We start from the raw sequence: 25,664 nt of genomic DNA, 5'->3' as shown, positions 1-25,664 counted from the left end.
GGAGGATAATTGTTTGGATCCTCTTTCTTCCCCTTTTTGAAGATGGGGACAATGTTTGCCCTCCTCCAGTCGGCTGGGATTTCTCCTGTTTTCCAGGAGTCCTCAAAGACTATTATTGCCAATGGCTCCGATATTCCATTTGCCAGTTCTTTTAATATTCTTGGATGTAGTTCATCTGGTCCTGGAAACTTAAATTCATTTAGATCAACAAGGTATTCCTCTACTATCTCTTTACTTATTCTGTACTGAAATTCCCCTAATCTGTCCTCAGCTCCATTATCCTCAGGTTGAGCCCCTTTGCCTTTTCTGAGAAGACTGAGGCAAAGAAGGTCTTGAGTAATTCTGCCTTTTCTCTGTCTCCTGTTAGCATTTTGCCATCTTCTCCACGCAGCCTCCTTTAAGGAAATTGGAACACAACCTTAGGGTCTTTCTTTTCTTTCCACTGCCATCCGAGGCTTGTGTGGGGTTACAAGCGAGAGGGGCTTGCTCCCTGGCTTTGGGGCTCTGTTCCTAGGGAACCCAGGATGGCTCCTTCCTTGCAAGTAAATACATGTCTGTCCAGCTGGCTTTTAGATATTTACTTTAGTGCACTTTTAATGCAACACTACCATTGTGTTGACTTTTTATTGTCTTTCAAGCAATTCAAAATGGGTTTAACTGTGCTTAATGTTTGTTTGTTTTTTAAATAGCTTCTGTATTTTTTTTTACTGATGTCTATAATTTATAAGCTGCCCTAAGTCCCATTATTGAGAGCAAGAGAGGATATAAATGGATAAATTAACAACCATAGACATCACTGATGCCAATGTTGCCACTCTGAGTGTGTTTGCCTTGTTAAACGAATTGTGGCTTCCCACTCTGTCACAGCAAGCCACTCTATGGCTTCGGTCTCTGCAGAAGCAAATTGTGCCCTTCCAATGAGCGTCTTTTTTCTGGACCCTGCATCCATGGACTGCCTAGTCCTGGATCAGGAGAGTGACCGGATACCCCGAGTCTCACCAAAGTGGGCAGCACTGTGGTTTCCTCTGGTGTAATCACAATGATGGAGGAAGATGACCACCAGCTTTATAGACACATTTAAAACAGAAAAATTATATTTAAATCAGCATAGATTGGTTAGACCAGATCTATATAAGTGAGTTACTTGTGTGGCAAGGTGACTCTGTAAGTCCCTGGACCTCAGAAATGTTATTCAGTTTTTATTAGATGTCCCACATCCCAGTGTTCTTCCTCCCAGGGGAACTGGGGGCAAAATAACTTCTTATTAATCACATTCCTCTTAAGTATCTCTGGCTCCAAACATGGGTGTGAAATTTTAGAATACTGTTTCTTGTCTCTGTTTTATGTGAACATCTGCTGAGCAGACAACATGATCTGGAAGGGAGCACTTGGCCCATTACGATGGAATATGGTGTGCAGATGGCCATTGCTGTGCCCAGTGCTTGGCATTGGGCCCTCTCAGAAGGACCTTGTTGGCATGGCTTTCATTGCTCTGGCTTGAAAACAGTCCATGAGCAAAGGGTCTAGCCATCTTAGTATACCAGATGCTAAATGTGAATCTATAGTGTGATGCACTGGCCAAAAAAGACCAATAAATATCTGGATATCATGGAGATGGAGCTGCTCCAGAGACTAGAACCCAAATGAATGGCTTGCTTGTTTGTTCATATCCCTCTCATATCTTAAGACCTCAGGGTGGCATAAAGATGAAGAATACTTTTAACTGAATATTTGTCATCCTGACGCTTTGCAAAGACCTCTAAGGAAAGTGTAGAATTTGTGGGCCCCTCAAGATATGCATGAAGTGCTGCAAAAATCACCTCTTTTCCTGGTCTTGGGCAGCTTGGTAAATATGGGGTCTTTGGGATGAAGCTTGTTTTTTTGTTGTTTTGTTTTGTTTATTGGGTAGACTCTGGAGTTTTGAGAAAACTTAATGAATCTGAAGTGGTAAAGAGTTTTAAAAAATTGTTTCATTTTAGCTACTCAAGGTAAACCACTCTGCTTTTAAGAAACATTTTAAACAGCTATCTTAAACTTTATAAAAGAAAACTAAGATAAAATTCATGGGCATTTGTTTGGTTGTTTCTCCCCTCAGAATGCTCCCTGGATCATCTACTTCTCCCATCGGCGACGTCATGCAGACGCCTCAGTTCCAAATGAGGAGGCTGAAGAAGCTTCTGGAAGCTGAGCGGGAAAACCGAGATGAACTGGAGCATGAGTTGGCAGAGAATCGCAAGCTCATTGATGAGAAAGGTGAGGAAGCCACTCACTGTAAGCCTCAGCTGGAGTCTGCACTTCAGTTGCCAGCAGAGCCTTGGGACGCACTGTCTCTCTCTGTCGGCGGAGGCACTGATTGCTCGTTTTGCAAAGATGATCATGTCAGCTTGCAGACACCAGAGGAACTAAGGGGAAAGTACCCTGGTGTCTCTGGCATACCACCAGAGCTGTTCGTTTGTAGAGGACCCACATGCGTGTCCTGGTGCCACAAAGGTTCAAGCAGTTCCCTGCAACAGCAGTCTCTTAGAGGAAAAGTTACTTGCAAAGCAAAAGGTTCAGGATGATGTACACTTGAAATCTGAGCCTAGCTGTTTGCCACAATCAGTCAGAGATCACTAGATCATCTGTTTTCGGAGAACATTCTTTCATAGCTGGAAGAGAGAGACCCCCAGGGCCATCGGCCCCATTCTGCCAAGTAGGAAGACACAATCAAAGCACCCCTGACATCCAGACTCTCTTTGAAAAACCTCCAAAGAAGGAGACCACACTTCAAGGGTGTTTCCTAACATCCATACAGTGATTCTTCTGGGCAAAGCCCATTCACCAGTTTATCTCAGTGAAGCTTTATTAGCAGAACTCTGAATACTTCTTTGAAGTGGGCTTGCTGCTGGATCCATTCAGCAACTTCTTTCCTTTTTCCCATCCCACCCATCTGCAGTGCCTTTTGCCAAGATGAAACAGACATAGACATTCTTCCCTTATGTTCAGTATCAGTCTTGTAGGAATCATTGAGCTTCCACAGTTACTCTTCTTTCTTCCCACTATGATGATGGTAATAATAATAATAATAATAATAATAATAATAATAATAGGATTTATTTGTATCCCGCCCCTCTGAGAACAATTGGGGCGGCTATCAAAGTTAAAAATACAAAACATATAAAATCCTTGGTCCCCTGCCCTGGTTGGTGGATTGTTGTGAAGCAGCATAGTCTGAGTATGCTCTGCCTCCTGGAGCAGCTTTATCTGGATGGAGATGTGTTCATGTTTGCTGGAGCCGCCTATGAAAAAATACCTAGCAGCCTCTTAGTTATTTATTATTATATTAATAATGCATAGGAGTGATTTTGACTCTATGGAAGGTATTTCTAGAAAAGGTGTTAGTAAAAGAGGAAGGTGGGTTACCTTCACAAGAACAGTTACAGTTTTGGAAGGCACAATAACATGAGGATGGCACTTGGTTGTAGTGATAAGTTAATTAGTAGCAAATTAATAGTGTTAAGTTTCAGTGGAATCATGAATAGTATACTCTGAAAAAGAATAGAAGTAAGAATGAAGATATTTATATTCTTTTTTATTATTGGTTTTATAAACAATAAATGGTTTAATGAGAATAAGTTTAGATAATATAATTAAAATATGTAACTAGTATGATTTATAACACATATTATAAGTAATACTATGTATAAGAATTTTTCCCTTTTCCTTCCTTTTATTTTATGTATGTTATATTATTAATAAAATGTATCATTATTATATTAATTTGTATCCTGCTTTTCTCCCAGAATTGAGACCCAAAGCAGCTTACAGTCTAAAACACAGTATAATTAAAAACTTACAAAAGTGACAACTACAATGGAACTAAACTATTGCAATATCGAGATCATGTACAGATCTTAACCAATGCATTTTCCCTCTCTGTCGTCTTATTCCAGATACGCGGATCCTGGTGATGAAACAGCGGATCGACCGCCTCACCCTCCTCCACGAGAGACAGGCTGCTGATCAACTGGAGCCCAAGGAGATGGAGGAGCTCCGAGAAAAGAACGAAAGGTCTGTCCCTTGCGACTGTCTCCCCTTGTACTGTTGGACTCCCCCTTGGCTCAGATGGCAGGCGCTGGTGACTTTCCCATTTCCTTCCAGCACCACTGTCTTTCTCATTGCTTTCATCTTCCTCTCCTCCAGGCTGAGTAAATCTGTTGGCCATAGTGAGTGTCTTGCACCATGGTAAAGGGCAGGGACTCCGCCCAACTTGGAGGCTAGGCACATGAGCAGAGATTGTTTAGATCAGCAGTGGTGAAGTGGTGTCCCCTCTAGGTAATCTTGCCCCCCCCCCCAGATTTCCCATGCCCCCTCTTAAATGGGCTGAGAATTGAGACACCCCCCACCAGCCTCTGAGAGATGCCGTTGGCCATTCCTCCATATTGTTTGGAGTGGTGATGTTTTCTTAGGCCTCCAGAGGCATTCATTCAGGCTTTTGGTCTTCAAAATAGGAAGTAACTAGAGCAGGAAGTCTAATCACTTCTTTCTTGGAGGATAAAAGACCTGTAAAGAGCCTTTAGAAGGTGAGGAAGGGCTGAAAACACCCGGAAATGCAGCAAAATATCCTATAGCACTGCACTTAATGGCTTGAGAGACCACTGTTAGTCCCTCCAAATTTCACAGGGGTTGTCAAGGGGAACAGTGTAGCCCATCATCCTCCAGCCACTGGCAGTTGCCCACACTCGGTCTAGGGGCAGTTGCCCAGCAGAAGCTTTCAAGTTGGGTGGACTGCTTGTCACCTGCATAGCTAAGAGAGAAGGTGTTACAGTTAGTCCTTCAGGCTCCAGGTGATCTGCCTTCCTTCAGAGGAGACAGAAGTGAGATCTTATTACCCCGGTTCTAAAGTCCCTTCACTGGCTGCCCATTAGCTTCCGGACCCAGTACAAGGTGTTGGTTATCACCTTTAAAGCCCTAAATGGCTTGGGTCCAAGCTCTCTCCGGGAGCGCCTTCTCCCCTACAATCCTCCCCGCGGACTCCGCTCTTCTGGGAGAGGCCTACTTCAGCCACAAACATCTAGGCTCTCGGCTACCTCCCAGAGGGCATTTCCATCATCGCCCCCAGACTGTGGAACGGTCTCTGGATGAGATCCATCTGCTTACATCCTTAGACAGCATCAAAAAGGCTGTTAAGATGGATCTCTTCCGGCAGGCCTTCCCAGAATAGAGAACCCGGCCTCAGGAAAATGTCTGGGAATAAGATACTGCCGCTCCCATTGATGGTTGGCTGATGTGATGTTGTTGACCTTCTGGTCAGCTTTTAACTTGTATGTTTTTGTTTGTTTGTTTGTTTGTTTTTAATTCTGCATTGGGTTTAATACTTTTTTAAGGAGGGGAGGGCACCAGGGATTTTATATGTGCTGTATTTTTAACTTTGTGAGCCGCCCCGATTGTTCTCAGAGGGGCGGGATACAAATAAATATTATTATTATTATTATTATTATTATTATTATTATTATTATTACGTGGAAAGTTGGTCCATGTTTGTCCTAATGATCCATGGAAGTGAGAAGCAGGAGCCCTCATACTGAGTCTGTTTTCTGGACTTACGTGTTCCAATCATCAGTTTATCCCTTGGCTAAAGGTTTTGTTCCAAATGTTGGCCTGAGCCCTGAATCTTTGGCTTGTTGGTGCATCAGCACTAATGAGCCTTGTGCAGAAACAGCATTGCATTGGACTCTTGGTCCTTTCATAGGGAATGAGATTTGCTGCTCGCCCAGCTGTCAAGCTAGTGCAAACATGGCTCTTCATGTAATAGCCACAGCATCCTCGTTGCCTTTGTAAACTGTGGAAGCTGTAGAACAAGTCAGGCCAGTGGTACACTTCTTTCTCATTTGAAACTGGCAAACACATGGCCTTCTGGGGAAAGCTTGGGAAATTCCTTTTCAGAAGAATAAATATAACATGCTGGAGCCATCTGGCTCCTAGAGTGTCTGTTAGAAAGTACTTCTCGCTTACAGGTTGTTTCAGTGTTAAAAGTAATTCTCAGGCAGACTGGAGCCCTCACTTTCTTGCAGTCCAACCTTTGTTCCCCCAGTCTAGCAGAACCAAGTGCTGACCTGAGCTGCAGATCTACTCATACTTAGTACCATGGCTGTCTCCTTTATTATTATTATTATTATTATTATTATTATTATTATTTTCAGCCTCCTCATGCGCCTGCATGAAACACTCAAGCAGTGTCAAGATCTGAAGACAGAAAAGGGCCAGATGGACCGGAAGATCAACCAGCTCTCAGAGGAGAATGGAGATCTCACTTTCAGGGTACAGACGCTCCTGTTTTCTGCTGTGGTGCTATAGTCTCGAACCTAGGGAGGGCTGGGGAATGAATTCTATATTAGATTCCTGTTGGAGATGAGAAGGCTGCTTCCTTAACCTTTCACTTTGCTCTCAGCCAGGTTACAAACCCAGGTAACCCTGTTCCCTTGTCCTGCCTGAGACAGGTCTTCAGAAAATGGAGGGGCCGATGATTAAGTTGACACTATGAAAAATATCTTCCTCTCAGCTCCAGTATATAAACCCACAACAAACATCCATAATTGGTTATGTCACTGTATCAAGAGCATAAGTGAACGTGTGAAGCATCTTTGCATAGTCAAGACCATTGGTCCAATTGGCCCAGTTTGGTCTATTCTGGCAGCGGTTTCCTAGGAGATCAGGCAGAGAGAAGGTTTTCCCATTAGTTTCTGTCTGAGATCCTATTTTAAAAAGGCAGACACTTAGGACTGGAGCAATAAACTTCTGCATGCAAAGGATGTGCTATATCACTCAAGCATGACTTATCCCTAAAAGCATGGCCCTTCTCTTCCCATATCCTGCACCTGAATGTAAGTCTTCATATTGGTGAAGTATAATTCCCCTAGACCAGGGGTTCCCAACCTTTTTTGACTTTTGGAGCCCTTTTTAGAATCAATTTCTATGGCAGAGCCCCTGAGAGGCCTACCCTATGTCTTACAAGTTAATGATATGTTTAGAAGTAGTGTTACCCGGGGGGGAGGGGGAGTATTTCTTTCATTTTCCTGGTGCAGCCACAGAGCACCTGGGAAGTACATGCAGAGCCCTAAGGGCTCCACGGAGCACCTAGACTAAAGGTAGAGAGGCTTATGCTGTTAGACCCCTGCATCCATCACCCCCAGCCAGCATAGTTGGGAATTTGGAACCCAATAAGACTTGGAGGCCCACAGGTTTCCCATCCCTGCTCTAGACCAGCAAGTCATGTAGTCAAACTTTATTTCTCTTCTTAGTCTTCCTTTTCTTTGGAACAGAGGAGTTGTTATTCATGCTAAAGATAAAGGTAGAAAGGATCAAACAAGGCCTGTTCTGTTTGTGAAGTCGAAGGCTTTTATGGCCAGCATCCTTGGTTTTTTGTGGGCTTTTCGGGGGGCTCTGTGGCCATGTTCTAGAAGAGTTTCTTCCTGACGTTTCTCAAGCAGCATCTGTGGCTGGCATCGTCAGAGAATGCTTGCCTGGAAAAAGTGGGTCTATATCTACTGGCTGAGCCTGGGAATGCAGGAGGGATTTGTATGTGTCTTGTTCTGTGCTGATGGCAGGCCTCAGGCTGGGAGGCTAATGCAAAGGAGGATTAATGTCTGCTAATTGGGGATCAATTATCTGCTGGGAAAACCCCTGACTCTGAGTGGTTTCCCATTTGCATTTGCTGAGTCCTGATTTTGCTGTTCCTCAGGATTGGTAGCCCAATTTTGTTCACTTTAAGGGTTTCTTCTTTCCGGTTGAAATTGTCCATGTGTTTTTTGATTTCAGTGGCTTCCCTGTGCATCCTGACATGGGAGTGGTTGGCATGATCCAGAACTTCAGTGTTTTGAAACAGTATTTTATGCCCAGGATGGTTTGTGGCATGTTCTGCTACTGCTGATTTTTTTGTTCTGTTTGTTTGGTTTCTTAAATGCAGCTTCGAGAATTTGCTCGCACCCTTACGGAACTTCAGGAAGCTATGGATGAGGTCTCTGAAGAACACGACACAGCTCTGAGGGAATGGGAGGAAAGGAGAAGCCATTTGGAAACTGAACTGCACAATGCTCTCAGTGAGAAGGTCAGTAATTGAATGGGTGGGGGGGGTTAGTTTGTTATGGTGTGTGTGTATGTGTCAATCAGCTTGAGTTCTTAAGGTCTCTACTTCTGATCAAGAATGTTGCTTATAGAGAGAGGAGCTTCAGCACATCTTGAGGAACACTTTAGAACATCGTTAGGGGCAACTTAAGTGATCAATTTTATTTGTCTGCGGCATAGTATCCATTACAGTAGAAGTAAAGTTATGTTTTAAATGTCACAAATGGCCTTGCACAGCACATTGTCTTCTGAGAAGAGCTATTTAAGAAGGTTGTGGCCACTTTGATGACTCTTTCAGTTGTGCTGCAGATAGTTAGCACATGGATGGCTGGACTGATGGATGGATGGATGACCACCTAGCAAGGCACACTAGCAAGCCCAGAGCCCCTTAACATTCCCTCCTTCCCCTGAGAGAGGAGGAGACACCAGTTGCCTGGATGAGAAAGTGTTCCTACTTTTGCCATCTCCTCTGTTTTCCTTGGATCAGAAGGGGTTCTGAGCATGTGGACTCCCCTCCAACTGTATGGCCCTCTGCAGTTGAGGGTGTGTATTAGGGACAGGAGTTGACTTGCTGATTCTGTAACTCAATTGCTTATCTCTGTGTTCTTTCCTAGAGATGCTTAGAGGAGAAGGTGGAGATTCTGCAGGGGAAGATCTCCCTACTGGAGGATCAGCTGGCAAAGCTGAAAGAGAGCAGCTCGCTGCCAGAGAAAGGCGAGGTCATGAGTGATGTCTTAAAGGTAGGAGTATGGCTACCATGGTGCTTGCTCCGGGGGAGAGGGCTCCTGGGTAAGAAATTGCCCCTGGAGGTTATGGAGGGACAGTGGTGGGACTGTTCTTTGAGATTCTAGAGTAGGTCTTGCTGCCATGCCAAGTTCATTCTTGGAAAACTAAGCGATTGTTGTCATTAGCTTTGTTTCAGATAAAGAGATTTCCCTGACTCTGTCTTACCCAAGAGCGTTCCTTGACTTTTTCTCCTGAATATCTCTGTAATATTGCTGTAAGCTTTAGGACAAATTCAAAACTCATGCCAACACACACACAGAGAGAGAGAGAGGCAAGGCTTCTGTTCTTGGCCTTGAATTACTTGGATGAAAGAATAGTGGGCATGCTGACCAAATTTGCGTATAATGTTAAACTGGGAGAATAGCTAATTACCTTAGAGGGCAGAGGTAGGATCCAGGACAACCTTAATAGATTGGAAAGCTGGGCCACCAGTGCCAAAATGAAATTCTGCAGGAATAAATGTAGAGTTTGGGCAGGAAAAATTGCACAGATGTAAGAGAGGCAACTCCTGACATGACAGCAGTATATGTGAAAATGATCTAAGGATATTAGTAAACTACCATCCTAACATGAGTCAACAATATGATGCAGCAGCAAAAAATGTCAGTGATGTTGTGGATTACATCAGTGGAAAACTATTATCTGGAAATCAACGCAGTTTGCTCAAACTGATTCCGCTCCAAACTCTGGCAGCTGTATTTTTGGCCACTTGGTGTATCTGGGTTGCTTTTTAATGGGCATGCCCATGTGGAGCATGAGTTCAGTTCCCTCTGTGCTGCCCTCCCTAAAGGTGGCTAGCAATTATATACAGAATTACAGCTAATAAAAGCACACTGGTTAAAAGGTTTCTCCTTAAAACAAAACTCATTAGAACGCAACCAGCACACAGTTGTATGTGCTTCCCAGGGAGAAGAGTTGTGCTCCACGCACTTTGTTTTGCAACTGAGTCCATTCTGCCTGCAGTGTCCATGTTCTCATCTCTTTGAAGTAACTCTGTAACAAAGTTGACTCTCCTCTCCCATGAACTTAATTGATTTGATTTATATTTTGTCTCTTTCCAAGAACTGAGTCCCAAGCAGACTCCCAATATGTTTTTTTTAAAAATATACAAACAGGAAGGAAGGGGCAATGGGAGAAGTGATCTGTGGTATTTCATGGTCAGCCAGTCCACACTCTGTGTGGCCAGTGTCTGCTACAAATGGGAAGAACATGCATGAGTGTGAACCACAGTAAGGGAGAGCTTTCACAACAGAACTCAGTTTCACTGAAAAGTGAACACCACTCTAGAAGGCAGGGCAGCAGTCATCGTCATGTTCCCCAGGTGCATAACCCTTTTCATTCTTTTCCTAACAGCTTGAAGACCTAAACCAACAAGTGACCAGTCTCAGCGGCAAGCAGGCAGAGCTTCAGGCGACTGTTCTCCGCCTTGAAGAGGAGAAGCACTTGCTTGAGGCCAACCTTCAGTCAGAAAGGAGAAACTTTGAAGCAGAGAAGCTCCAGCTCACTGGCCTCCTCACTAACCTTCAGAATTCTGCCTCTGAGATCTCTCGAGCCAAAGAGAAGCTAGAGCAGGACTCTCAGGCCCAAGAGGCGCGCTTGGTGGGTCAGGTCAAAACCCTGACGGAAGAGATAGCAAATCTGACGGGTCACCTTCGTCAGAAGGATGAGGAACTGCTTGCTCTGCACCAGCAGGTGGAAGAAGAGAGGATACAGAGAGGGCAGCTGGCAGAAGACATGCAGAAGAACGAACAGGCGTCTCAGGCGGCCCTCCAGGAGCTGACCCTTAGAGTGGATCACCTGAACAACTCACTGAAGGAAAGCTGCGAGAAGGTGGCTCAAGTGGAAGCAGCGAGTCAGGAAGAGTACAACAAGGCTGCTCAGGAAAAGGAGTTGGCTCTGCGGCAGCTCCAACAGAAGGAGGCAGAACTGTCTTCTCTAGTGAAGCGGATGCAGTCTCTGGAACAGGCTCGGAACACTTCCGTGGCAGAGGCTCAGAGGGAGAAGACTGAGCGGAGCCAGAAGATCCAGGAGTTGGAGGCCAAGATTTCGGCCCTCACTGCCCAATGCCAGCAGAGTGAGGCCCAAGCAGGAGTCGTGCCAGCCCTAAAAAGCCAGTTGCGTGAGGCCCAACAAAAACTGGCTGACAAGGAGAAGCTGGCTAAGGAGAACACGCGCCTCCAGGAGCGGCTTCTGATTCTGGAGGAGTCTGTCCGCAACACGGAGGGCATCTTGGAGGATGAGAAGAGGAGGGCCGGCGAATCCCTGGAAGGCAATCTTCGGCGGATCTCTGAGCTAGAGGACCAGATCCAGGAGCTAAACAAGTACTGGGACCAAGCAGTGCAGGAGAAGGAGGAGGAGAAGGCCAAGAGGCAAGCCCTGGAGAGCCAGGTGCAGCAGCTGGGGGAGGAATCCAGGACCAAAGTCCAGGAGCTTCAGCGGCAGCTGACAGAAGTGTCTTCTGCTGCCAAAGGGGAGACCGGGGAGTGTGGCAGGCTGGAGGAGAAGGTCCAGGCCCTCAGCAAGGATCGGGAGCAGCTCCAGAAAAGGTTTCAAGCTGAACAAGAGAAGGTGAGCAAACTGGAAAACCAGATGAAGCACCTGAACACCAAACACCAAGAAGCTCTGGCTAAGCTTCAGGTCAATTTGTCCCGTGCGCTTTCCCAGGCCGAGACAAGAGAGGGTGCTGAGGAGAAACTCAGGGCTGAGATGGCCTCTTTGCAGGAGGAGATGGCAACCACTCGCCAAGAAGCAGCCCAGAGTGTGGCAAAAGCGAAAAAGGACCGGTGTGAAGCACTGCAGGCCCTTGAAGCTGCCACCGGAGACCTTGCTGAGGAGAAACGCAAGAGAGCAGAGCTGGAGGCCAAAGCAAAGCAGCTGGGAGAGCAGAGCCGGAAAGACCTGACCACAGCCGAGTCCTGTCTCTCCAGCGTCAGGTCTTCCCTGAAGGAAAAGGAGCACGAGGTGGAGCAGCTCTCTTCCCAGGTGAAGTCCCTTGAGGCGAAGTTGGAGGAGGCCACACAGCAGCAGAAAAGGGAGCTGGCTTTGCGTGACGAGGAAGCAAAGCGACTGGCGGGTGAGGAGGAGAAAGCCAAAGCAGAACTAGCCACGGAAAAGGCCAGCAAGGCAGCACTGGAGGCCCAGCTGCAGAACCTGACCAATGAGCATCGTGTGGAGGTCACTGGCCTCCAGGAAGAGGTAGCCAGAGCCCAGGAAGTGGCCAGCGAGAAAGAGCAGGAGCTGGAGGAGCTGCGCTTGAAGAACGTCTCTCGCAGCGAGGAGCTGAGGGACCTGCAGAAGACTGTCAGCAAGCTGAAGGGGGAGCTGGCCTCCGTGGAGGCACTGAAGGAGCGGGGAGCCAAAATGGAGAATGAACTGCAGGGCTTTCTGGAAGTAGCTCAGACCCGGGAGGCAGAGATAGAAAGCATCAAAGCCACGATTCACTCCAAGGACCTCACGCTGAAAAGCCTAGAGGAAGAGAAGCGCCTCCGAGAGCAGGAGTGTGCGTCCAGCCGGGAGCTCTATGAGAAGCAACTGAAGGAGTGTGAGGTGCTCCGTGGCCAGGTGGGGAGCCTCGAGAGGCATTGCAAAGAGCAACAAAGCACCATTGCCACACTGGAGGAGGCGATAGCGGCCTCAAGGCAGAAGCAGCAGAAGGAGATGGAGGCTTTGAAGCAGGAGGTGGTGCAGCACAAGCAGAGAGCCTCTGAGCTGGAGAAGGTCCTGGAGGCATCCAAAGCCAGCCAAGAGAAGCTGAAGAAGGACCTTCTTGACCAGGGGGAGGAACTGGCCCGGAGCAAAGAGGCTGTTTCAAGAGCTGAGAAGGAGCTGGCTTCACTGCGCACCTCGGCTCAGGAGAAGGGCAAGTCTGAGGAGAACTGGAAGGAGCAAATGTCACGGTGCCTCCAAGACTGCGAAAGGAAGGCCAGCCTCATCAGCAGCCTGGAGAAGGAGATGTCCATCATGCACAGGCAGCTGCTTGAGAAGGAAGCTGAAAGCAAGGACCTGAGGCGGCTGGTCATGGCCGAGTCAGAGAAGAGCAAGAAACTGGAGGAGCGGCTTCGACTCCTCCAGTCTGAGATGGCCACTGCTGCTTCCCGAGCGGCTGAGAGGTGTTCAACCATGAAGGCGGAAGCGCAGAACTCCCAGGAGCAGGCAGAGAAGATGAGAATGTCTGTGGAGGCCCTGAGGAAGGAGCTGGGGGTGCTCTCCAAGAGAGAGGAAGACCTCTGCAAGGAGCTCAAGGCCTGGCAGGAGAAGGTCTTCCAGAAGGATCAGCTCCTCTCCAGCCGACAGCAGGAGCTCACCAGCGCCCAGACCTTGATTGGAGAGCTGATACCCATCAAGCGCCTGTACCAGCAGCTGCAGGTGGAGCAGGCCTCTCAGGAGAGCAAGCACCGGGAGGAGGCAGAGCAGATGCAGAAGACCACCAGCATCCTCCAGGCAGAGCTGGCCAGGACCAAGCTGGAGCTCACAGAGTTGCTCGCTTCACGAGAGAGGTTCCTCCAGCAAGAGCACTCTGTCCAGCAGCTGCAGGTGGAGAACAGCAGCTACATGGAACAACTGGCCACCCTCCAACGGGCCCATGCCCAGCTGGCAGAGGAGAACAGGGCGCTGAGTGAACGGTCCAGCCATGGGCTGCAGCGCCTGGATGCAGAGCTGACGCAAACCAAGCAAAAATATAGCCAGGAGCTGGAGGCTGCCAAGCTGGACTCTGAGAAAGTGGTGGCTATCAGCAAGCGAGAGGCTGAAGAGGCCCAGAAGAAGTTGGAGACCATGACTGTCAAGTATGAGGAGGCAAAACAGAAGCTGCTGACACAGGTAAGCTCCCTTCCCCGCTGTGCCATGGTTCAGGTAGATGGTCTTGGAGGGAAAGCCAGGGAAAACTCCACTTGGGTGATGGAGTGCATTGCTGAGAAGAAAGCAGGACACCAGCTGTGTCCACCTCACCACAAAGTGCTTCTGGGAGATGTTCTCTGATTGCTGTTCTGGATGGTTGGCAGAACGAGGGAGGGAGCATCCCTTCTCATCCAGCTCTCCTACTTTCCCTTTTGCTGCTTCTGGAGCAGCCCTTTGGTGGGAGGTTGGGTAATAAGAACCCACATTTGTTCCAGATTTGGCCAGCTTGATGAGGAGCTGGTCATCCACAATTTTCCATTGGTCCAGTTCACTTTAGGAAGAGGAAGCCTCTGAGGCCATTCTGCATCCCACTTTGGGGTCAAGTGCTGGGTGAGAGTCACCCAGCCACTTTCTGTGCCATGCCATCCATCTTGAAGGAACATGCAGAAAGGGGAGGAAGCACACACTCTTTCTCTCTGCAGGACAGCACTGTTTCCATACCCATCACCTGAGCTCTGAATGAGTCACTCTCAGCCAGCCAAGGTGAATTGCAGGCTGTGTGTTCCTGTGGCTGCTCCTTCCCTAGGCCCAGTTTTCTTTAGAGATGCTGGTCTGAGCATCTTGGCTGCCTTGAGTTAGGCTCATGAGGGGAGTATTCATAGAATCATAGAATTCCTGCTGAGTGGCAGCAGGCTGAGTAGGGTTTTCCCTTCCACTTCTAGCCCCTGAAGTCCTTGGGGCTAAAACAGTGCTTCTTATGCTGTTGGGTAGGATGGGGGGCTGGTGTCATGGCTGCCTGTTGGCTGGTTCTCTTTCCTGGAAACTCTCCAGGGACCGGCAGCTTTTGGCTCATAGACCAGCACCAGTCCCTGGACCCACTATATGGAATAGCACTGTGCTGGAGGACAATGGGCAGTTGCACTTTATGAAGGGTGGAACATCCAAGAATGAGAGAGCTGGATGCTCTTCCATTGCTGCACACCTCATGATCCCATAGGAAAGGCTCCCTATTTCTACACAATGGCTCTCTGGCTTTGTCACCTTGGGGTTGGGGAGTGATAAGGACCCCGAAACTCATTCTGGATGTACAGTCGACTTTCCCTCCTGCTGTGGCCAGCGGTTGTCCTGGCTGGTTTTCAGTTGTGGTGTTTTCATGTCTCCCTCCGTTGCTTCCTCTCCTCCCTCCCCCCCCCCCACTTGCCCCCCAACCCTACAGGTGGAGCAGCTAGAGGTATATCAGAAAGAGCAAGCTAAGCAGGTAATGCATGCCAGGTGTCCGCTGCTTAAGCGATGACAGTGCATGGCCGTTGCTGCTGTTGCTGCTGCTTGCCCCTCCATCCATCGGGGCTGCCCTCTCCTGTTGTGAACTGTTTGCAAAGGGGGGCTCGCAGAGAATGAGCCTGGAAAAACGCTGGTTTGCTCCCGGTCGTGAGGCCTCCACCAGCCTCCTTTTTGAGGTGTGTGGCAAAACAGGGCTTTATAGTCTGTAAAACTAAATGCTGCACCTTTTGCCCAGCTGTCTCCTCACACAGGTCAGCAAAACTTTTGTTCTGTTATTAAGAAAAGGGGTAAGAATTGGTAAGAGGAAAGAAACAAACAACAGGCTAGCTAATCTAGTCCAGAGTCCTAGGTGCAGCTCACACATAAATGAGCCTGTAGCCCTGATACAAGTGGCACACTGAATGAATGCACTTGCAGACGAAATAGCTCCCGCAAGCAGCAAAATCATGAGCCCGGCCACATGATCCTCCCATTGGGCTTCTTCAGATGCAGAATGAGGCTTGGTCTGGCAAAGAGAATTTGGGCAGGGGCATTGTAAGGAGCAAACTCCTTGCCTGGATGAAAGGGCAGGGCATAAGTTCTAAAGTAAAGTGAGGTGGGAGCATCCCTCCAAACAGGGATATGGACCGCAACTCTCCCTGTAAGCAAGGCTGATAGAAGTTACAGTCCCGTAATCACTGGAGGGCCACACATTCCCCAGTGCTCTAAAGGGCTGCACATCTTTCTCAGGCCACATCCTTCTAAAATGTCTGCTTAGTACCACTTTTTCTCACACTGCCGCAGCAGATGTGCTGCTCTGAGTGTATGCTGCCATTGGGAACATCTCTAGTGTGGGTCCATCTCTGCTGCTTTCTAGGATACTTTTTTGAAAGGAAGCTTGGCTGGGGTGCTGCTAACATTCCCTATACAATTGTCCTGTGCCACCTTAGTCCTTGCCACCAGGAGAGCATGGCTGCTCTGGTTTTGCTGAGGAGTTGAGCAGTGCTCTGGTCTCTTTCCATTCAGAGCATTTTCCCATTAGGTGGGGAGGCAGCCATACCTCTGGAAGGTTCTGGGAGATGCAGAAGGAGGGAAAGCTGGTCATTGCCATTCTCTGGGTTGGTGAGAAGTAGCAAACTGCTCTGACGCTGTGTGAAATTGATCGCTGGGGTACAGATTAACAACATTTTGGAAACAAACCCTAGAGTAGAAAGAGATATTGCTGGCCAGTTCTTTACACCAAAGCTCAGTTTTGCTCACTTACCTCATACAGTGCCAATTAGTTTCTTGTTTTGTTAGGATAAAAGTTAAGTGGGGTCTAAAGGTAAAACAAAGGAGGAGATTTGGGGTTTGTGCTTTGAGGCTCGGAGAGAACCTTCAGTTTGTACCCACTTCCAAGGGAGCCATGAGGACAAAAAGCCCAGGTGGCTTTTTTGCCAGCTCAAAGTGAGGAGCCTTGCATCATCTTTACTTGCCGCTCTCCCTTTTGACCCCGATCCCTGGGTTATGCTGCTACAGGATGAGAGGCAAGGAGTTTAGGAGAGTCAACTGAACAACCTGTCCCAGACCATTTGAACTCACAGTCTGTTACTTCATTGCTGCCTTCAGTGGCAGCTCTGTAGAAGCCTGTATTCCAAGAAGATGCTTATGTGGTTTGAAAAGGGGGTTGTGATGCCCTGGCCTAGCCCTTGTCCATGCTGGCTGAGGATGATGAGAGATGTTGGCCAGTACCTTTGAAGAGTGCCCTTGGAATATAGGCTTATGTATTTAGGGGAGGCTTGAAGCATAAAAGGAGCAGCAGTGCTGCTCCTCAACTCATGTCAACCTAACTCTATTTCCTCTGCATTTGCACACTCAGCTTCTCTTTGCTAACAAGTTTGATAGAGAACCTGGGCACTGATCTCTGGTACAAACATAACCTCTTAGGGGAGAAAGTAGCCAGTCTTTGCAGGGTCCATCACACGGGGAGCTAAGTCCTCCCCACCCTTCAGGGTGATCATGAAGTAAATGCCCCCCACTTGCTCTTTAAGCCATTGGGAAGTGTAGTTTTCCCTGGAGTTCGATTCTAGAACCTTGATCATAGCTTTTTGAGGTGTTTTTAGTCTTTCAGAGCAAACCAGCTAAGAGTGGAATGAGGGGTCTTCCTTTAGAAATGGGGGGAAACATAGTTGATTCTAATCTAGAAAATGCAAAATTCCCAGTGGTTGTCACCTAGCTGTACAAGAGGCAAACAGTTGACAATGGAGAGTCTGTGTTGGGATTGGCAGGGAGAAGCGGGCTCTGGAAAACTCACTGCCTGCATCAGCTTCGGACATTGTCATGGCTTAAGGGATCTCTGCTTGCAGCATTTCACAGCTCTCTTGCTTGTAGGTGGCTTCTGCCCACTAGAGAGATGCTAACTCACTTGCACCATTTCTGCTTTGGAAGGCCACTGACACAACCCCGTTTACTGCCAGGCAGCCGTGCGTCGCATGTGGCAGGGCTGGGGGAGTCTGCTTTGATGCTGGTCCTTTCAGGAGGATTGTGTGAGTGAACGCTGGGGGAGAAGGGTTGTGGTGATGCTTCCGCTGGCATGAAGGAAACCTGTGGGATCAGTGTAGTGCAGATGGCACAGGGGGTCTTTCCCAAGTGGGACACAACCTGCCCTTGGGTCTGTTTTGTATTTCTGTGGCAACTCTGACCATCTGAACCATTGCTGCCTCATCCAGAATGGAGAATCTCAAGTTTCTAGCCCTTACGGCTGCATTAAAGAAGCTTGAAACTGTATTCCACGCCAGGTAAAAATCTTAAGTCAGAGAGGCTGAGCAGATGTTGCAGTGAGGTGGGACCTTTTCCAAAAATATAAACACAGTTACTAGTACAGCTTTCTCTGGGTGGAGACATTGGGCAGCCTAAAAAGAAATTACAGGGAGCTTGGGTTCAAAAGTGTATTTTGTAATCATGGCCCAAGACCAAGCCAAGTAATAAGGGAGGATAGCATTAGATTTCCTCATTGCCCTCCCCATCTGAAAGTTCATTGCAGAGACACAAAGGGGACTTTCTTCAGCTCAGTGGCCATGCATCATTCCCCCAGGATATTATTAGATGAAGGACCACCTTGAGTCCAACCTTCGTTCCCCTGGAGAATATACACAGAAGAGGGAAGCCACAGAATGTTTCTGGACAGCGCCTGGCACCCGACTGGCCCTGAGTCTTACGGCAGGCAGATTTGAGCAAGGAAGCTTGGGAAAGCAGAAGAAAATGGCAGAGCAGGGCTTCAAGCTAGAAGGGAAGGGGTTGGAATGACCGCTTTGTTTTGCCCTCCCTCCTTCTCCTTTCCAGATGGATGAGCTGAAGCAAAAACTGGCCCAGCAAGAGAAGGCTGGCCAAGCCCAGCAGCAGAAGGCTCAGGTAAGCATCTCATTCTAGTCTAGAAAATGCAAAATTCCCCATGGGTATTACCCAGCAGGCACATTTGAGCAAGGAAGCTTGGGACACCAGAGTGAGAGAGCAATGAAACCTGAAGGGTGCTGAAGCTCGGAGATGGGGCTTTGACCCCAACCCTCTTGGTGTGACACATAGAGGATGCAATTGAAATTCCCACTCAGCTGTGAGGCTCTTTAAGCAACCTTGGGCCACTTGTCCTTTCAGCCCCACCTGTGTCACCATGGATGTGGGATGGGATGGGGCTGGGAATGGAAAAGGAGGTGGAGAACCTTGCCTGAGAAGCCAAGCTAACTGAGAATATGCTGACAAGAGCCAAGGCACGAACTCAATATGATCAGAGTTATGGCCAGCCAGACACTCCAAAGAGGTGCAGAAGCAAAGCGGTGGGAAAATCACTCTGTGTTGAAGAAACTCATATTAGGGTTCTTTGGTGGAGCACATTGGGAACGCTGTGCCTGCAGCTCACCACAAATCACCTTGGCTTCTATTCATGCTACAAATCCTTGAAATCCTCACTGCTGATCATGTTGTGTTCTTGCCTTGGGCTCCTGTCATATATTCTCACCTAAGATTGAGTTTGGAAGAGGGTAACTATGGTGGACTAATGGAGCGGATAGAGACATTAAGGGCTTCCTCTGGGCTCCCTTTGAAAAATGCTTTCATTTACTTTCAAGTGGGGTGCTGTGACTTGGATTCAAATCAATGTTACTTACATTAGAATGCAAGATTTGGTTGCTCAGAGTGTGGGACAAGTGCATTTCTTTCAGCTGGGATCCTTGATTTGCTAGGCCTGGTCTTCTGATTTCTCCTGGAGTGACAGTGGAAGGGGATTCCCTTTCATTGCCTTCCTCAGGCAGTGCATCTGTCTTGGGAGACAAATTAAGAAAACAGTAGACCTTCTGGCATTAGAAGGGAATCCTGGTTCATTCTCTGTCTTTCAATAGATGCGTGAAGAAGAATTACAGGCAGTGGTGAAACAGGCTAACGAAAAGGCAGGCGAGCTCCAAGGGCAGCTTGTGCAGAAGGAAAAAGCCATGGAGCATTACAAGGCCCAGGTACAAACAACTAGGCTGCATCCTGCAGGACGGGGTGGGTTGACCCTCACCTCTTGCTGTGCTTGACACTTGCCTGTCTCTTTGCCCCTCAGATAGAGAAGGCCAAAACCCATTACAACGCAAAGAAGCAGGAAAACCAGGAGCTGCTGAAGAAGTTGAAAGGCCTGGAACAACTCGAGAAGGAGAATGCTGAGCTGAAGACTGAGTCAGAGCGCCTTGCCAGAGAGTTGCAACACACAGCCATGCAAGTCAAGGAGTCTGAGCTCAGCTGCAAGAACCTCACCAGTCGGGTCCGCGTCTTGGAGGCACAGGTATGGCAGGAGCAGTGTGTTTGTGTCTGTGTGACACTTAAAAGGTGGCCTCTGGGTACATTGCAGTACTAATTCCTTCTTTTATTCCAGACCCCTAAAAAGGCCTGTAGCTCCCCATTCTTAACACTGAGAACAAGAAGTAATTTTGTGTTTAGACGAATGAAGTGTGACAGGCAATTTGGAGAGAATTAGTTGGACAAGGCAGCGGGGCTGTACCCTAGCATCAGGGCACTTGCTTTGCAGGGAGTCCCCAGGTGAGTTCTAGCCACCCCCAGACCCATTTGGTCAAGTAGCAGGTGGTGGGAATAGCCCACCAGACCCTGGAGAGGTGCTTCCACATGAAGCAGATTCCTATCTTCCATAGAAAGAGCAAGTGGGGAGCATGGGCATTACACCTCAGTGGTTCCCAGGATCTAACCCAAGATGAGAGAATTCCTGAGTCAATGAGGAAATGTTTTTCATGCTATAAAATGAAGTTGATGTGTAAACGCTCCAGAGAATTTCAGCAGAGTTTCATTTCACTTCAAAAGGAGGAAAAAATCTCTAACGTGTCTAAACTGTCTAAAAAATTGTCTTGTCTAAATTGGTAAGAGGAAAGGTCAGGAGGTGGTGGGTTGTTTGTAAACACAAAATGTAGACTGACCTAGAATGTGTGTCACATAAATCTGTATTTCAGTATCTGACCAGGAAAAGGGGTCTTGAGATATGAGGTTGTCTGGGTTTTGAGGTCTTTGAGGAGGACCCTTCATTCTACCATCTACATAGAAGGCACATGGATGAGGCCTTCTCAGTGGTTGCTCTGTGCTCTTGCACTCTTTAGAGGCTTTTAATGTGTAGTTATGGGATGGGTTTTATATGGGATGAGTATTGTGATTTAATTGTGGTTTTAGTATTTATAATTTCATGTTGTGTTTAGCTGATGTTTTAACTTTTTATTGCAATATGTTTTTTAAATTGTTATTGTGAGCCACCTTGGGTCCCTTCGGGGAGAAAGGTGGATAGAAATTAAATAAATAAATAAACTGGTTTCTTATAGGGATTTTTTTAAAAAGTAATAGACTGAACTGTCCATATTGCTTTTTAGTGGGATTTTTTTCCTAACGTTGTAAGAAAAACCTAGCTGGTTATGCTGGGGGAGACCCATCAGATAGATGTTCTGTTTCCATCCTATTTCTGTACCAAGACAAGCACAGAATCAGTATAACCATGTTTAAAAATAGCAATTGTGTTTTGGGGAAGTGTTGGCAGCCCTTCTGTCATCACTAAGAGCGTGCCAACCATTGCCTCCTCGCTTGGGAGACCAGTTATGAGGTTTGGTCCCTTTGGGCTCTTAAAATGAAACTGAAGACAACCAACTATACCATTTTTCTGTCCACATTAACAGATGCTTTTGCTTTTCCAATGTATTTTCTTTTGGCTGAGATTACGTCACTCCAATCATAATTGATTCCATTATTGACATGGTTGTTATTCTCATCTGACTTGGCATTTCACAATGTTAGGCTCGTCTCAGAACTGAAATTGAAAAATGTTTGCAGTTAATAGAATATTATAGTCTATCCTGTATGTCACCGGAAAAAAAATCTGCAGGCTTTTTAACCTCGTGCTGCATTTAAGAAGGATCTGCAATGCTGAATTACATTTATGTATGCAGCTATTAAATTCAAATTTGTTTTTTTATTGGCATAGAGCTCTCCCAGTGTTATCTGTAGCACAGAGGCCAACTCTGTTCTTTTCTGTTTCACACCCCAATGTAGATGGAGTTTGCAGATCGGCAGTTGCGAGAGCAGGGCAAGTTCCAGGTAGCCACAGATGCATTAAAGAGCCGCGAAACCTTCAGGCAGAGCCCAGCTGACATCAGCACAGACAGTTTGGACCTGAGCGCCAATGAAGAAACCCAGCCGCTCAACTCCACCAGGTACCGGCCCAGAAAGGAGGCCAGCACAGCTGAGAAGTGGCACACTTGGCACGGCCTTGTCAGCAGCCATGGAGGGTGTGCTTGGCTCGAGTGGAACAGAGCATCTTTTGTATTTTTACTTGCTCTCTGTTCCTCTTGTAGTGATTTTTCATCCAGGCAATGCAGCCTGATTTGCCATGGACCAGAGGCCATCCGCTCTGCAGTCCCTACCCAAGTGTGTCAGGCTTCTTCATTTGGAAGCCCTGGCAGAGAAACAGCCTTATAGACCTGGGCTCTGAGTGTGTACAGTGGGGATGGAGAGTGACAGGTCTTTTCTGCTGTGGTCTTTGAGGCATCCACAGCCCTGAGCGCTCAGTGCAAAGCACTTGGGAGCAGTTGCACTGACCCTCCTTGCCTCTCTTTTCACAGCAGGAGGACCCGCCGTTCCCTTTCCGAATCTGGGCCAGCAGAGTCATCCAAGGCTTCCCAGCCATTGCCTCGTAAGATGGAATCTCTGGAGAGCCTCTACTTCACGCCCATCCCCACCCGCTCCCGGTCCAAACTGGAGAACAGCGGGGGATCCATGGGCGATGTTTCCTTTGAGTCGGGACGCAAGACACTCTCCAGTCGACGGCGCACCACACAGGTCATCAGCATCACCATGACCAAAGTAATGTGGGGTCTGCCTCGGGTGGGAGCAGAGGCGTGGTGGCAGCACTTTGCGGGCTGCTCGCGTGCAGATTTTCTGTTCAGGAGCCAAATTGGCCCTGTGTCTTTGGCTTCCAGAGAAAAAATCCCTGTTGCCTCGTCAGGTGGGGGGGAACAGCAGGCATCCCCCGATGGACAGCATCACTACATAGTTCTGGTGCCTCTAGCCAATCCATAGGTCATAAATTGGAGGGAGTAACTATATGTTAGCAAATGCGCCAGTTTGGCTAACCACAGGGTGCCATTCTTTTCTGGTGCAGATTGTATGCAGCCATGGCTGAAATAGCAAGGTGCCTGCCAAGGAGTCATTTGGGAAGACTTAGAAAATGAAGGCAGGCCGGAGCAAGAGCTCTCCTCTGCCATGTGCTCACCCTCTCCTACTTCTTCACAGAAACATGATGAGTCCGACGCCCCCAGCAGTGCCAATGAGTCCTTCTTCAGTTTGCAGTCAGCCGGGTCCCAGGCCTCCAGCCATGAGACAGTCAAGACCCGCCTGCGGTCTGCCGCCAGCTCCTCCACCCGTTCCCTCGCCAGCCTCCCTTCCCAGGACTCCCTTCACCAGCTGACCGCCTCCTCCCCCAACGACAGGGCCAGCAACGCTGCTCTCATGAGCCTGCCTGGCTACCGGCCCGCCACCCGCAGCTCTCTGAGGCACTCCCAGGCCGGAGGGGCCAATACTGGTGAGTGCTGGAGGTTGGAAATCAGCGGGTCCAAGGAACGAGGGCTCACTTTAATCCTTTTAAGAAAAGAAGCCAACCTGCTGAGAGTCCTCACAAGGTCCTCTGGCCGTATCAGGTGTCTCCATCTTGCCACTGCTCTCATGGTTCATAGCAAGAGCCCTTTCTTGGGTTGACAGGAGGAGAAGTCTGTACACATTGGCCCATCACCTTCCAGAGACAGACATGGAAGGCATATGATTTCAGAGTGGAACCTGATTGGTCTCAGTAACAGCCATTTTCCATACCTGGGCCCAGAGAGAAGCTTTCTCTTTTCATATTCCTTAACCCCACTGAGATTTTGTCTCCTTCATCTTTCTTACTTTGCTGAATTCTTTGTTATTGTGTTCTCATTATTTGTCACCTCCTTTTGCTCCCTAGTCATTTTTTCTCTGGTTTTGCACCCAGGGAATAAATAAAACTAAGTAGACTGATGGTTTCCACGCTGCCTTTCCCTTTCTCAGGCCGCCGCAGTAGCAGCTTCTATGTTGGTTCCTGCCATGACGAACCTGAGCAGTTGGACGAATGGAACCGCATTGCCGAGCTCCAGCAGCGCAACAGAGTGTGTCCACCTCACCTCAAGACTTGCTACCCTTTGGAGTCCAGGGTGAGGGCATGTGCTGCGTAAACAGAGCCCTTTGGGGTCAAGATGTGTGTCCCATAGGTGGATAGCTTGGAAATCTGCATCAGGGAAAAGTGGGGAGGTGGGGCAGTAATAGGGGGCAGAATTAGTTGATGGGATTCCTCCACTTGCTTTGAGTTAGTCAAGGTCATGAGGATTCATGAACTGAAGAGGACAGATAATCATAGTTGATTTGGGGTCACTTGATAGGACTTTCCCCCTTGTGGAACCATGCATCTTTGAAGTCTAGAATGCATAGAATGCATAGCTTATGAAACATATTAAATAATAAGACACACTTAAGTTAAAAATTGGGTGTGTTAAAAACAACCTTTCTCCATCCTAGCCAAAAACATGCTTGACATAATTAACTGTCTTCACGGCTTGGCCAAGGTTGCATACACATTTCCGTACCTTTTGGCTGCCTTCTGCCATAAAGTGTTCCATGTATGAAAATGGTCTGTGGTTTGGAGGAGAATGTGCTTTTTGTTTAACCCCAATTAACAATAATGGTTGAAGCACTGTCCAAAGGCATTAGAAACTACAGAATTACATCAGCCAGAGACACTGGGCTATAATCATTTAAGATTGTTAATGCTCTGCTGTTCATAACAGTTTATGGAATTTAAAAGTTACAAGTCACTACTATTCCTCCCTCTGTGTTGCTTCTCTGTAACACTCCTCTCCTGTCCCAGTTTTGTCTCGCCCCCTAAATTCTAAGCAATGCAGCATTCCAAACAACTGTTGCCATTTGTACAAAATTGTGCTGAATTAACACGGGTGCAAACGTTGAGTGTGGAGCAGGCCTCCAACCTGGCCCTTCAACAGATGTGTGGAGTGTGCCTGGCCTGGCTTCCTTTTGCCCGAAAGGCCACTGCCTGATGGTCTCTTCGGTTTTCTCTCCTCCCTTCTCTCCAGCCATCTCAGTCACTGACAACCATCACAGATGAAGAGATGATGACCGGCGATCCAAAGGAGACGCTCCGACGGGCCACCATGCTGCCCTCTCAAGTTGCTGAAAGACCCATCACCCGCCGCAGCACAATGAGCTCAACCTTGGCCGCAGGAGACGGCGTTGCTACCCGGCAGCAAAGGAAGCGCGTTTCGGATGAATCCCAGCACGGTCCAGGCACCCCAGAGGTGAGCATCAGCAGCTCTGTGATGTGGTGAATTGGCCTGAGGCCTTTGGACAGCTGGGCAGCACTAGGGAGGCTGTGGCCGCAAGCACCTCAAATCGGCCTGGGATGGCAGCTGCCAGTTTGTTTGTCTTCTCCTCAAGCATTCTTAAGCCTCTCTGGCTTTTGCTTGTGAAGAACTGTAGCCCGTGGTGGCCTCTTAGTCCCATGAAAATTTTTCCAAGACTCATTTGGACTAGGCCAGGAAGGGAAGTTCCTTTCCCCCTGTTTGTTGCTCTTCTGTTCATTAACTGCCATACCCCATTTCTCAGTCTGTGAGGAACACCCCAAGGCTGATGTTCTCGGAGAAAAGTCTTGCTCTATGCATTCTTTTGGGGGTCTCAGAAGGCCCGGTGGGGGTTGGGAGGGCCTCACTTTCTCCCACTTTTTGATGTTGCCAGGTTAGAGAACTTCTCTGAGGTGGAGATGGAGAAAGAACAGAATCCTGGCTCACAGTTTCTCTTCTACTTCTCCTTGGCTTTTTTTTCTTTTAGTATTTCTCAGGGCAGGGGGAACGTTTCAGCAGTTGTCCCTTTCCTTGGTCCACAGAGCTTTTGCCCAAAAGGGAGGCTGGCCCCATATCTTTTAAGCTTCAGGTGGGCACCCAAAACAGTGCTTCTCCGTATGGCATTCAGTGTTTGAAAATGCTGTTTTAACTGTTTCAAAACTGGATTCTAGGGTTGTTTTTAGACTGCTTTTAGGAGGTTTTAAATAGTATTTTAGTAAGTTTTTGTTACAAGTTTCTATCTTTGTATTGTTTGAATTGGCT

General features: G+C 47.9%; 1 protein-coding gene across 9 annotated transcripts in view; it reads left to right on the top strand.

Moving 5' to 3' along the window:
* NUMA1 (nuclear mitotic apparatus protein 1) overlaps positions 1 to 25,664 on the top strand; it is a 95,623-nt gene that overhangs the window by 66,703 nt on the left and 3,256 nt on the right. For 6 of the 9 annotated variants that reach the window (XM_089513191.1, XM_089513190.1, XM_089513192.1 and 3 more), the window contains 15 exons: positions 2,096 to 2,253; positions 3,933 to 4,050; positions 6,183 to 6,300; positions 7,946 to 8,086; positions 8,718 to 8,843; positions 10,243 to 13,707; positions 14,942 to 14,983; positions 18,307 to 18,375; positions 19,356 to 19,466; positions 19,559 to 19,777; positions 21,535 to 21,695; positions 22,104 to 22,344; positions 22,774 to 23,062; positions 23,563 to 23,705; positions 24,639 to 24,860. In XM_089513191.1, coding sequence (XP_089369317.1) covers positions 2,096 to 2,253; positions 3,933 to 4,050; positions 6,183 to 6,300; positions 7,946 to 8,086; positions 8,718 to 8,843; positions 10,243 to 13,707; positions 14,942 to 14,983; positions 18,307 to 18,375; positions 19,356 to 19,466; positions 19,559 to 19,777; positions 21,535 to 21,695; positions 22,104 to 22,344; positions 22,774 to 23,062; positions 23,563 to 23,705; positions 24,639 to 24,860 — 5,623 coding nt within the window. The remainder of the gene's footprint in view (positions 1 to 2,095; positions 2,254 to 3,932; positions 4,051 to 6,182; positions 6,301 to 7,945; positions 8,087 to 8,717; positions 8,844 to 10,242; positions 13,708 to 14,941; positions 14,984 to 18,306; positions 18,376 to 19,355; positions 19,467 to 19,558; positions 19,778 to 21,534; positions 21,696 to 22,103; positions 22,345 to 22,773; positions 23,063 to 23,562; positions 23,706 to 24,638; positions 24,861 to 25,664) is intronic. The other 3 variants (XM_089513188.1, XM_089513189.1, XM_089513193.1) reach the window with 3 other exon arrangements.

The sequence above is a fragment of the Sceloporus occidentalis genome, unplaced genomic scaffold (genome assembly GCF_023333645.1).
Source record: "Sceloporus occidentalis isolate IW3139 unplaced genomic scaffold, rSceOcc1.0.p SCAF_2, whole genome shotgun sequence".
In the NCBI taxonomy this organism is placed as follows: Eukaryota; Metazoa; Chordata; class Lepidosauria; order Squamata; family Phrynosomatidae; genus Sceloporus; species Sceloporus occidentalis.
Note: the sequence above shows the minus strand (reverse complement) of the source record. Positions and strands in the feature narration are given on the sequence as shown.